This window comes from Anastrepha obliqua, chromosome 1 (assembly GCF_027943255.1).
Source record: "Anastrepha obliqua isolate idAnaObli1 chromosome 1, idAnaObli1_1.0, whole genome shotgun sequence".
NCBI lineage: Eukaryota > Metazoa > Arthropoda > Insecta > Diptera > Tephritidae > Anastrepha > Anastrepha obliqua.
The window spans coordinates 72,564,611-72,578,272 of record NC_072892.1 but is presented as its reverse complement, the minus strand read 5'-3'; the positions used below and the strand labels follow the sequence as shown (position 1 = coordinate 72,578,272).

General features: G+C 36.4%; 1 protein-coding gene across 1 annotated transcript in view; it reads right to left on the bottom strand.

Moving 5' to 3' along the window:
* The window catches only part of LOC129235346 (dystrophin, isoforms A/C/F/G/H-like), a 202,546-nt gene extending 189,122 nt beyond the window's left edge, over positions 1–13,424 (bottom strand). The window contains exons 1-2 of the mRNA XM_054869146.1: positions 13,210–13,424; positions 2,209–2,549 (exon numbers count right to left, since the gene is read on the bottom strand). Coding sequence (XP_054725121.1) covers positions 2,209–2,230 — 22 coding nt within the window. The 5' untranslated portion in view covers positions 2,231–2,549; positions 13,210–13,424. The remainder of the gene's footprint in view (positions 1–2,208; positions 2,550–13,209) is intronic.
* Between the last annotated feature and the right edge of the window lie 238 nt (positions 13,425–13,662).

Here is a 13,662-nt window from a genome sequence, read left to right as displayed (position 1 = left end):
CGACGAAAGCGCCGCATTGTTAACGCGGAATACAAAGGGCGCTTACAAAATCTTGAAAAGGGAAAAGTAAACAAGAGCTGGTATAAAAAAGTTGCTTCCTTACATTGTTAGTAGCTCAAAAAGTCAAATGCTTTAAGTTTCGTTGCAATGAAGTCTGAGAATTTAAGGTTGGAAATCAAGCCACTGAGTCCATGTGAAAGTCAATTACATGTGAATTTTCTTTTGAGAGTACAACATTTTTCAGTTTTTTTCGTACTTCATTCGCTGTTCGCATTCTTAGCATCAAAACCTAATCTTAGAATTTGACTTGTGTTGTTTTAAAAACAAGTTATGAATTTATAAAATTTAAGTATTTATAAAGCGCCTTAACCCTTTGGGGACCCCTGTCATACCAGGTATGACAAATACATGCACAGTTTTTTCAAACGCACGGTTCGTATTCAGCACAAAAAAATACACAAGAAATATCTCTGATTGTTCCTCTAACTGAAAAAATTCAATTTTTCGCAGACTTGTGTAATTCGTCTAAGCACCTTCTTTTCGTCGTAATTAAATAAAAATGGAAACTTTAGGGTCGGTTTTCGCTCACCTTTTTTTCAGGAATGTGCTTAGATTGAATAGTTAATACTCTGTGGGTATCATTTTATTTTCGAATACTTGGCTTAAAAAATGCTTCTCTCAATAGATCTTAATCAGTTACCTTAAAAGACAATTAATTACCCTTCTAAAGACAATGACGTCCTCTTTTTTGTCAGACTAGCTACAGTTTTTGAGTTAAGGGTACTTGAAAATGGATCTTGATTAACTGAAAAGCTCACTTAGAACATATTTATATCCATGTTAAAGTAATTCGATCTTCGTGGTTTTCAGAAATAATTGACGTTTTGTTAAAACACAATACTGTGCAAATATTTCCGAAATAGCTTTAAAACTGAGTGTGCCTTAAAAAAGAAGATTTAGAATTTCCATGTTCCAAGGAGATGGTAAGATAAATGGCATGTGCTGGGAGAAGTAACTGAAATGAAAACATGATCCGAATCATGAAAAAGGTGAAGCTTGATTTCCTGATAGCACATTTGTTTAGATCTCAAGGATGGTCATCTTTTTCTTCCATTCACCAAGTTTTAGAAAGTATGCCAGTCATTGTGCCTCCCGCCGCCATTAGAAACCACCCAGAGAAGTCAGGGATGGAAAGGTTCACTCAAGTGAGTACAGCTTTTAACTGTTATCTAACCGATGTTGACTAGAAGCAAATATTACATTTTGCAAATGACTGCGTACCAAACACTTGTGCATGAGGGCTTTTGCAAGCAGACTGAGGCGAATCAACTCCACCGGGGCCCGAAACAAGGTGGTTCTGCCATTCTGGGTTTCAGCACAAAAAGATCCATTAAGCTGCGTGGCTCTGCGTGTCTCTGCGCTTATCAAAAAACACAAAACCGAGTGAACCATGGAGAGACGAAAGACAGTAACACTTATTGGAAACAAAAGGGATACCCTATTGGATTTCAAAGCTAGCCTTATTATGGATGTTAATTCTGGCTACCAAGTAAGCGAAATCCTCTACTACTTCGAAATCATGTATGTGTTGTGTTTTTGACAGGAGACACTTGTTAGCCTTTCTTTGAATGATTCATGCACTTCGCTCCGTAAGCAGCTTTAGAAAAGGAAGGCATGTCGAAGTAAATAAAAGTTCCGATGATGCCAATATCGGTTCGAATGTATGATAGAACCTCACAAAATTTTTCGCCTATAAGGGTCGTAGTAAGGGATATAAATTATACATTAAATTATGTGAGAGTAGGTGGATTTGAAAACTTTGGAGGATGCATTAATTCTATATTTTGCCTGTACAAAAATATTGAGGAAAAAATTATGTACAGACGATGAAAGTTATTCATATGTAAATTCAATTTTTTTTTTTTTTCAATTTATAAACACTATGACTGTAAAAATGAACAGCGAAATTTTGTATAGATTCATGGTAAACAAAGGTTTATGGCTAGCGTGTTATTGGTAACTACGGAATCGGAGCGAATGTAAAATTTTCAACGGAAAGCTAAGTTATTAAATATAAATATATGTACAATATAATAAAATAAAAATATATCAAATTGATTTTAATACCTTTTGGAAGACATAACAAAAAAAATATATAATATATCAACTTTAGATTTAAAAAAAAATGTCACCACTTGCTTAACTTACCAATTAAAATCGCCGGATCCATATCGTTTTCGTTAAAAGAAAATTAAAAATCGAAATTCGTTCGGTACAGCTATATCGTTTAGATTAAAAAAGCAATGATGAACATGCTGGTTGGTTATTAGATAGAAATTTTTACAATTATTAATATTTCGTATAGGTGATGGTTTATTTTCAAATTTAATTTTCTTATATTATATTTTGAATTAATAGTAAGCTTTGAAGTTTCTGGTTTTTAGTTTTATGTTGTTAATGAAATCATAAATCCACAAAATACTGATTCATAACTGAAGTCAGTTGAGCGGCAAAGAAAAAGAATAAATCAGCTGAGACAGCACGCAGAACTAGAAAAAATTGATAAGCATGCATATGGAGGTGAAACTCAGATCACAGTTAGCACTTTTAAAACGAATTATTTCGACAAATAATTTAGTATTTGATATTCCACTGCAGATTTCTTCATTTCTTAGGTGTTTTTTTTTCACTTTTTAACAGTGGGAAATAATTAAAGAACAGGGTGTAATGCCAAAAAAGTGATCTAGTTTCGTTTTTAATCTTTAAAGAAAAAAGCATAAAAACTATAGAGGCACAAATTCGAAAAGTGGTGATTCTTATTCAATTTATTTTCCTTTTTTAATATTTTTCCCTTTTTTTATATAATATTTATGTATATTGAATTTTACTTTTTATATTTCTGTTTAATTTTTTTATATGTAGGGGAGATCGGGGGGTCGTGAGACACGGGGGGTCATGAGACACGCTCACAGCCCTGAACTGAAGAGCGCGGCATCTGTCTGGTATCTGCGTAACTTCTTGCTAGCTTTCAATCATAATATTTACATGACAAATATTTTGTTCATGCAGGTTATTTGTGTGTCCTCATACCGCGACTCCACTTGTGTGATTGAAAGTTTTGCTGATAATCGTTTTTGTTGTTTCTTACACTTTGTTGAACAAGCTAATTATAAAAGTGCATGCATCAAAACCTTCCTTGGTGAGTAGCCTTTTGACCCACAACAAGAGTTTTGCGTAAATATTAAATGCATCCATAAAACAGTGGCCACATTGAAAATAAAGCAATTGGGGGGTCGTGAGACAGCGTATTCGGGGGGTCATGAGACATGCTATTTCCGTAATCTAGGAACATTTAATAGTATTCTACAGCCGTATCTCGCATTTCTGTGTTACGTTTAGTGTTATTTACACTGTATTGGATAAATACAGGGTTTTTGATAATTAATTATTTATTTTTCAGACATTATGGTGCGTCATAAGTATAGTCAGACTGTTAAACCTGCGATTGATGCCAATGTTTTTGTGGCTGCTATTAAGGAGGTTACAATCGCGAAAAAGTCTCTACGATCCGTTGGTAGCGCATATAAAATCGATAAGTCGAAATTGGCGCGCTACATTTCAAGTCTGATGGAAGCGAACATAGACCCCACAACCACTTCGAATGAAAAACTTGTTGATTTTGTTTCAAATTTACTCAAGAGAACTGGTGGAAAAAAGGTTTATATTTAATCGTGATATAATTGAATTTTCGTTATTTTTCAACCTTCAGACAATTTATTTTATATTCGACAGATATTTAGCGTAGAACAAGAAGACGAGTTAGTGCAATATCTTCTTCGTGCCAGCAAAATGTACTACGGTTTGTCTATTTGTGAGTTTTCCAAATTGGTCTACGAGTTTGCAATGAAGTGTAACATTGAATATCCAGTGGAGTGGGACATTCACGGCAAAGCGTCGTGGGACTGGTACAATGCATTTATGCATCGGCATCCAAATCTGTCTCTTCGGTATTCAACCATTCAATCCAAATGTGTTCTCTGCTGAAGATTACGAAGCAGCTGAGTTGATGGAGACAAATCTGACCTCTGCCGATGCCGATGCCATTAATTTGGAAGTACCCAGTCCATCAACGATGCCAAGCACATCGACGATTCCAAACACATCAGCTGCACCAATTCAGCATATATTACAAGAGGTTGGTCCTCTGAAACACAGCGCTCCGATCAAGAAATCTAATCGAGGTCGAAAATCAATGGGCAGCACTATTTTGACTTCGGAAGTTAACGTGGCCAATTTACGCCGAAAATCTGACGAAAAAAAAGCAAAAGATTCTCAGAATAAAGAAAACCAGAAGAACAAGGCAGCAAAAGCATTACCATCGAAGCGCGGACGTCCTAGAAAATCTTCGGTTGTAATGACGATTCAAAATATGTCGGACTCTGAAGATGAAGACTTTTGTATTATCTGCAAAGGTGTAATGCCCAAAAAATTAAACCGAAACAATTCGATTCACTGTAATACTTGCGATAGACCTGTTCACTTGAAATGTGCAAATTTAACAGCCGGCTATTACACCTGCATCCATTGTGAATCTGATTAATCTAATATTTTCTTTTTCGGATATTCATTGACTTGATTGATTAGGTATATTATTCATATTGTTCATATCAATTATATTGTAGAAGCCAATATATGCCTTTTTAACGATTGAAATAAAAAATTTTTATAAAATCAGGCCGTTTTCTTTCTGATGAAATTTGTGTCTCACAACCCCCCGAACATGCGAAAATCCGAAAAAAATGATTTTTGAGCAGGCAGGCAAAACTTAGAGATTTTTCTATAATTTTAAGAAATTAATCTTTTGTCAAAGTGTTGTTATACTTAATCACAATTAAAAAATTTTAATGTGCAGAAAAATGGATAGGTTATATTATGTTTATGGTCAAAAAACAAAACCCGTCTCATAACCCCCCGATCTCCCCTATTTTTATTTTTAGTTCTAAATATTTAATTGGTTTTCTTTAAATTTCATTTTTTGTAATTTTTTAATATCTTTTATTATTTGTTACTTATTTGTTTTTCTTTTCAATTATGTAATTAAAATTTTTCTTTTCGTTTTAATACTTTTATTTAATTTTCTTTTCTTCCCATGCGCGATTTAATGCATTTATAGATACACAAAGGTACTTGTAAGCTGTATTCATTTATTTAATTATGCTCCGCTTTTTGTTTATTTACTCTCACTTCTTTTAATTGTGTGTCTTATTTTGCAAATTATTTCATTATTTTTACTTATTTATCAGCACTCGCCTTTTAGTTTGTTTACAATCTCGTTGTTCAATCAATTCATTCATTAATAACTAAAAACCAGCTTCCACTGTCGCTGCCGGCTCAAAATTATAAGCACATCTCCCAGCCTATATTTTTAGCATTACACTTTCTCGTTTATTTTTTACACCAGTTAACTTCAAATAATCGTTGATTCCTTTAAATTATATTAATATTACATTTTTCAATTTGTGTTTCATGGGCTTATTTTCTTACTTTTCACTTTATACGTGTTATGTTATTCACTACGAGTATTTATTGCTTTTCCACTACACTGAAAATATAGGCACCACTACACTTACTTGGCTTTAATTCTAGCTGATTGTAATTTTAGTGCGCTCTTATTCGATATTCAATTAAGCCGCAGAATCTCACACATTTCTCGCTCTCACACAATTTTGTTATTATTATATTTTAATTCTCTGCAACGTCGCATCTCTTTCTCTCTTTCTCCCGTTTACTTGTTGATTTGTCGTCATGTGCCTTTCCGTCCGTTTGTCGTATGGAATGCGTTGGTAATAGAACACCATGCGCCCGTATGAATGATTGTAATTGTGATTATCAGCCAACATTTGCTAAAGTATACATACATGGCTATTTTATCACTAATCAAATAAATTCCATATTTTTGTAAAGCTAAAATTATTGTCTCAGCTCATTAAGCGAACCATACGAATATACTTTATATATAGCGGGTGTTTTCTTTAAACACATATAATTTTTTAATTATCCCGAATAGTCACACATATTTTTGACATGATTATTGAGTATTCCACAATACGAAGAACTATGGGACAGACTTTCAAATAATCATGGTCAATGACGAAATAAAAAAAATCAGAAAAAGATATCTAATCTGTCACACATATGAAAAGGCTTCTCACAAAAACCAATTTGCCCCACCATTTGTGATGCAAACCCTTTATGTACACGTACCCGTGTATGTGCTAGGAGAAGGAAAAGCTCGGACAAACTGGAATCCCATTGACATGTAAAGAAATACAGATAAAGACGCAAGTTTACTGAGAAAACTGCAGCATGCATTGTAGTCACTTCATCTAATTCCCACATACTTGCATGAATTTCCCACAATGAAAATAGATTTCATTGAATTGCGGCCTGGACATACCTTAGCTTTGGACCCGTCAAAATTCTAAATGATACTCCCGCAGACCGCTGTAGACCAAACAGACTTACTTGTAGATTCAAAGTCTACCACCATCTTCACTCATCTGTCAAAGCTAAGCGTTAAGATGACAGTGGGATATAATCCAAAGAGTTCTTACTGACCCTCGCCCTACGGCTGTCCTTGTACCATCTTTCGAGCTGAGTTAATAGAAATAAGAGAGCGGCTTTCTGGCTCGGAAATGCCCCAATCTCAATACAGTCTCTCTGATAGTCAAACTGGACGTAAGTCCCCCCTCCTCGATGCAAGATCTTCTTGGACTATTTGACGGCAGCCCGAATGTTTGGGAGAGCTGGAATGGCAAATCTCCGAGTATATTTTTGCTTTGAAAAGTTTCCTATAAAAAGTCATCCTCTATTCGGTGGCATCATCCAACTGTAAGCCCTTCATTTTATAGAACAACATAAAGACACACACCACAAATTAGAGGAAGAGCTTGGCCTAGTCCCCAGCAAAGCAAGTACGCACCAATCATGTAACAAATGTGGTTTGTATCCTCTGACACAGGACCAAACCTGGCAACTGTGCAAAGAAAAACAAGGGCGAGTCCTCATATTCATGAAAATTCTACCCAAAAGTGGGTTTTATTGAATAAGCAAATAACAGATGAGCTGGAGAACTCATATGCTGCGTTACCAAATCTGGTGTAGGTTTGATATGAGAATCTGGATATCAAATCTCCATGAAGCATAGGGGGTTACCATCCTTGGACACTACAATTTGAGCACACAAAAGAAGAGAATGGACGTCCCACAAATGACTTCTGCCCCAGCATCAGAGATGAGAATGAATGAAGTGGGAAACGTAGAACCCTATCTGCGTACTACTCATAGTTCCGTTCTAGCAAACAACCACATCTCCATCTTAGCAAATATTTATTTGAAGGACTTTCTGACTTGGATTCAAGTGACATCTGTAATTTCTAGCTATTCATGAAAGCATCATTTGTGAATTATACGGCCTGAATTAAAGGGCGCTCATGATACATCAAAATGTACCGTTTAGCCGAAGTGCGCAAGTGCAGCGATCCTACTAAAATTTCAATTGGAATTTCCAAATGCCACGATCTTTAACAATTAAAGCCTTTCACTTCCTTAAAATTCACACATTGAATATTTACAGAATTCGCATGTATATGTATGTATGTGTATTTGCATACTTGTGTAAGTACTACATCTCAAAGAAGAATCTCTGGAGATTGTAAGCACATAACAAGTGCAGACCTACTTATCAATTCCGTAGCACTTCCCTCTTTCCACTAGTTTCCCCTCTCTTCCACTAGTTCCGCCCGCTTAACAAAGCGAACGTTGAACTTCACCTTAAGCACTGACTTCAATTGAATGATTAATAACAGACAACCCATTAGGGTATGGCAACGGGTGCGAGAGGCCGTTTTGATCTTTTTTTATATAGAGCGTGATCATTTGTTTATAAACTTATACTTATATGGAAGTAGAATAGGACCATGCTTGTGAGTGACTGTGCCACAGCGTGTTCCATGTGCCAGTTGTACACAGCCGGTGGTGTACACCATGTACAGAATGTAATCTATCAACATTGGGTGGAGTACACATAGCTGGAACAATAACAACAAACTGGCAAAGCATAAAACAATAATACAAAAAAAAAAAAAATACAAAATAGGCCTATAAAAAATAACAACAAAAAAAACAAAAATACAATAACACAAAAAAATAACAAAAAAAAAGAAATAAGATAACACAAAAAAAGCAAAAGAGAAAAACAAAAAAAAAACACGATTTAACAAATACGAGCTGAGATGAGATTGTATTGAAAAACTGCTCACAAAGAGCGAGTGTGCGAGAATAAGGGCAATGTAGAAGAAAGATAATCAAAAAGACGACAAGCAGCAGAGATCGTGCTGCAAGTACCATAACATGCAGCACTGATGGATAGTGGTGGATGATGGCTATGACAATGGCACTAGCGCTGGTGGTTGTTGCCTGGTGGCGGCTTATAATATCATCTTTTTTATTATTCTATTATATTTTATTGTAGCTCTCTTTCTCTTGTAATTACCAGCAGTTATTTATTTCGATTTATTGCTTTTGCTTTCAAAACGACGAAGTGGCATGGATCGTTAAGCCAGTCAACAGATCCACGCGAGAACATAGCGAAAGTAAAGAGCAAAGCTGCGCTGATGCGTCAGACACCAGTGGAACAAATGAAAGCATGATAATCATTTATTATTATTATTATTATTTTATATGTAGTTTTTGCATTGCTCAATTGTACTCGCATATATGTAAGTATGTACGGACTTGGACTTGCTGCATTCCCGTTCGTCGACTTCAAGTTCTGATCTCATTTGAATTTTCTACAACTTCTGCTCTTGTGTGTTATATTTTTGTGTATTCTGCTTTTAATGCTCATTGTTATTGTTACTAATACAATTTTCTATGTTTGCCTTTTACTTTTACCCTTCACCCTTATTGGTTTGTTTATTTTTTTACTCACTTTGGCCTTTTATTGGTTTGATATTTGGAACATTGAAGTGTTTTATTGTTTTCGTGTTAAACTCTGTTCATTTTTATGGTTAGTTTGTGGCCAACGAAGCAAATAAAATGTGGTAAATGTGGGCAGACTTTATAATTACTTAGGATATTTCGGAGTAACACAAAGATAAAAAGCAGGTACGTGAGGGAAAGGAAGAGGACATCACAAATATTAATTGATAAAAAAAACGCAAGTAAAATATTGCAATAAAGGTACCTAACGAAGGAGTCTGTATAGACCGGATATATGTACTATGGTAATTTAGACTTCATCCTTTATTTATGCATAAATTGCAATGTAAGTATTACTGCAAAATAATAGGAAACGGAGGAATCTCCAATCCTAAAATGATTTAATGTTTATGTCGTGCGAATATCCTTGCTTGACCGAGCTACGCTTCCAATTTGTGATGTATGTATTGGCGTTGTCCGACAAAGGGAAGTTTCTACAAATTTTTGTCGCCTCTGAATGGCGCATGATATTTGTAAGGAGCTTTTTCATATCAATAATGCTCTTTTTTTTTTTTTGTTGTTTTTTTTTTTTTTGTCGGGACAACTAGCAAGTGCAGCACTCACACATTAATTGATTCCATTATACTACACTTGGATTCCCTTTTAATTTCTTTAAATCTACCCGATCTCCGAAGAAATCTGAGTAGATCTTGTGGTGCCAAGGTGCCAAGATGGTCGCTTCTTAACACATCAGTTCCAAAGTCCTTAAACCTGATTCGAGCGAAGGCGGGGCAGACATGACAGACAGGAAGTGGTCCGCCGTCTCATCCTCCTCTTCACAAGCTGGGCAGAGTACACTGTCTGAGATGCCCAACCTTTCCATGTGCTTCGCCCACAGAAAGTGGCCCGTCATCAGTCCAACCAGCCGTCTGCACTCCCCTCTGCTTAATGACAGAAGGGTTTGCGACAGTCTATCGGACATGACAAGTAACATCAGTTTAGTCCATCTGCAGCCTCTCTCAGCCTGTCAAGCTCGCTTGTGGGTGGTAGCTACCCATTTGCTAACCGTGGCTGTGATGGCCGCAGAAGGGAGTTGCAAAACGCTAAGGAGTCAGAGGTTTCGTTACCCGCGATACCCACGTGTCCCGGGACCCATGTTAGCACCAGGCTATTATGTCTACCGACATAGTTCAGCCTGGATTTACAGGACTTGACTACCCCTGATGTGGTTGGAGGGCTGTCGAAGGCCATAAGCGCAGCTTGGCTGTCGCTGCAGACACATATAGATCTGCCTCTCCATCGTTTTTCCACAACAAAGATCATCGCTTCTTGAACTGCATACACCTCCGCGTGAAACACAGATGCATGCATTCCAAGAGCAAAGTGCAGTTTTGTCCCGCTGGATTCCACGTAGACCCCAGAGTCGGAGCCATGCTCGGTCCTGGAGCCATCCGTAAAAATGCGAAAACAGTGTTTGCCGGGATCATTTTCTGAGTCTTCCCACAACTGAGCCTCTGGTAGCACTACACTGTATCTCTTTTCAAGTACAACTCTTGATGGCATGGAGTCAAGGGGCATGGAGAGAATCGTTGGATCGAATAATGCTCTTTGAGGCTCATAATTGAACATGAAAAAGAGGTGGTCAGACATCCAAATTGTAAAATAATAAATCAGCTGTGAACGAATTACTGCAAAACTAAACACTGAAAGCTAGGCACGTTTGGAATTATAAAAGCTGTTAGAACCACGTCACTAAGAGGTCATGTTGCAAAAACAGAGTTACCAAAATCCACCAAAACAAGAGCATAACTACAACCTGTAAACTGTTTAAGAGGTATATATATATATATATATATATATATTATAATTGGCACGTACACCCTTTTTGGGTGCTTGGTCGAGCTCCTCCTCCTATTTGTGGTGTGCGTCGTGATGTTGTGCCACAAATGGAGGCACCTACAGTTTCAAGTCGACTCCGAATGGCAGATATTTTCTTTTTTATGAGGAGATTTTTCATGGCAGAAATACACTCGAAGGTTTGCCATTGCCTGCCGAGGGGCGACCGCTATTAGAAAAATGTTTTTCTTAATTTTGGTGTTTCACCGAGATTTGAACAAACGTTCTCTCTGTGAATTCCAAATGGTAATCACGCACCAACCTATTCGGCTACGGCGGACCAAAGTTTTGCCCCCTTCAGGATAAAATGGGTATCACACGTATGATAAGGAATATAATGTAAAATGCTGTGATGACAATTTTGTTGGAAATATCAATTGCTTTCTTATTTGAATAGTCTCTTACATTCATGTATCTATATAGATAAAGCGGGAATTATTATTTTTTTAATAATTTCTGGCTCCCTTGATTTGTCGCGAATAATCTCAGAAATAGTTGGAAAGGAATAGTTGGATTAAGCTAGGAAATTTTGGTAACGGTATAAGATTACGAAGAAACAAAATAAATAAATACTCTTAATTAATTTTTACTAGTCTCTCAATTTATATTCTTAAAGATTGTTAACTTTTCAATAACTTTCAATCTTAGAATATATTTATTTAGGTATATGTGCCGAATAGTTGATGGTTGATTTGTCGAAAGCTTCTTCTACTTAGGCTGCACCATCACGGCATACCACGGAGCAGATAAAGATGTCAACTACAGGCTAAAGAAAGCAAGGGCGACGCTCGGGCGAATGAACACAGTATGGGCGAGTTCGAAAACCTACGCGTAAGGGACGATGGATAGGACAACGCTCAAAAAACTCCCAGGGCTGATGTATCAAAAACAGCATATTCGTAACTCCATGCGGAATATAATTGTGAATTTACGGTAAAAATTGCAGAACAATATGTCAAGAAATGTTCGAGTTATGAATCCTACTAAAGAAACACGTTAAAAGTCTTCGCTACGGTATGCATCGAACGGAAGGAGGCTGCATCAAAATCTAAAATATAAGTATTTGGATACTTTCCCCCCATTCATAGTGTATGACAGCAAAACCCAAAAACCAAAACATAGGTGTTTTTAATTTCTGCAGTGGATTAACCTTTTAGAAAGAACAGGATTTGTTTTCGTAACGGAGCTATTGAAAGATGCAAATTAAAAAAAATAATAATTTTAATATTTGCCCTTGAAATAGCGAATTGCTATAATTCACATTTTACCCCATGGTATTTTTTTCATTCAACGATATTTGACTTTGCTAAGGTATTTATATACATATTTTTCCTTTTTGTTAATTTTTTTTTTTTCCTATGTAACCGGTTTAGTGCTGCCTGTGTGTTTCGTTTTGCTTTGCTGCCTTTTTCCCCTGTTTCTGACGTTTTACGACTGCAGCAAAAACTTGATCCACCAGCAGAGCCAAGTTAACTGCATTTTTGACGTTTTACCTTGTTTGCTATTTTTTTGTTTGTTTGTTTTTTATTTAACTCACACATGCCACATTCCTGCTATTTGCACATTTTGCTTTACCGACATTTTTTCCCACTAAATTTTTGCCGATCTTCTCATTTTGTTTTTTCTTTCCACCTTCATGTCTTATAGACGAACTTGCTGAACCACAAACCGATTTTCTGTGTTAAATATTTATGCTAATTCATGGGCCAAGGTTAATTTACACATCACTTTTATTAGCTGACTAACTTATTTGCATATTTCTTTTAATTCAATTTTCAATACTTATCACATTAGAGATGTTTCCTATTTGTTTTGACATTTTTGCTTTTCACTTAACGGCCACAATTCGCTGAGCTGCTTGGTGACATTTCAAGTTTGTATATATCTTTATTTTTTGCCAGCAACTAACAACAAATCAACAGGTGATCACAGAACTGCACACGACCACATAACGAACCGATACAAAGGCAGCGACGCTGACGGCGGTGACGTCGTTAACGAACGGAACCTTGCAGCCTAAGCCCGCGCTCCGAGCCAAAGCACAAGCGCTCGCACGGCCAAAGCTGTGCGCAGGTATACATAACGCAAAAAGCGCAATACGCACATACACAAACACATCTGAATGGCGTCTGGAGTGTGGCGCAGCCAGAAAATTTCCATAGATTCTTTTTTTCTAATTTTCAAATTTATTTCCACAACATTTTCAGCGGTTTTCACTATTTCTCCATTATAACGCTTTACAATTTAATTGTTTAAAACTTTCCACAATCTCACTTCACATTTTATTCTTTACCACAATCTCACTTCACATTTTATTCTTTTTTCACTTACCACTTTTATTATCCACTTCGTTTGCTGATAATCTATTGCATATTTCACTTCACCCACACATAATTATATCTATAATAGTTGTAAGTTATAGACCTTTAATTATTGCCGGTTTTATGCGCTTTTGATTATTTTGCAATAAACAGATATGTAAAATATTTTTTATTTCTATTCATGCGCTTCACTTTTCTCGCGTAGTTTTAAAACACCTTCATATCACTCGCTCACTCGGTACAAACTAATCGCCGGCCAACGTTACAAACACTTGGCAAGTATTTCGAGGGAATGCTTCTCACTCTGAAAATTACCAATAAAATCAGCCAGCGGCAGCAACAATAAGTTTTCTCAAACCAGTCAACCAAAACAACAATCAGCATGCAAACTCCACACTTGTTGAACCACGCCGGCACTCACAGTTAACAATAAAACACAATTCTTAGTTAGGAGAGAGAGAGA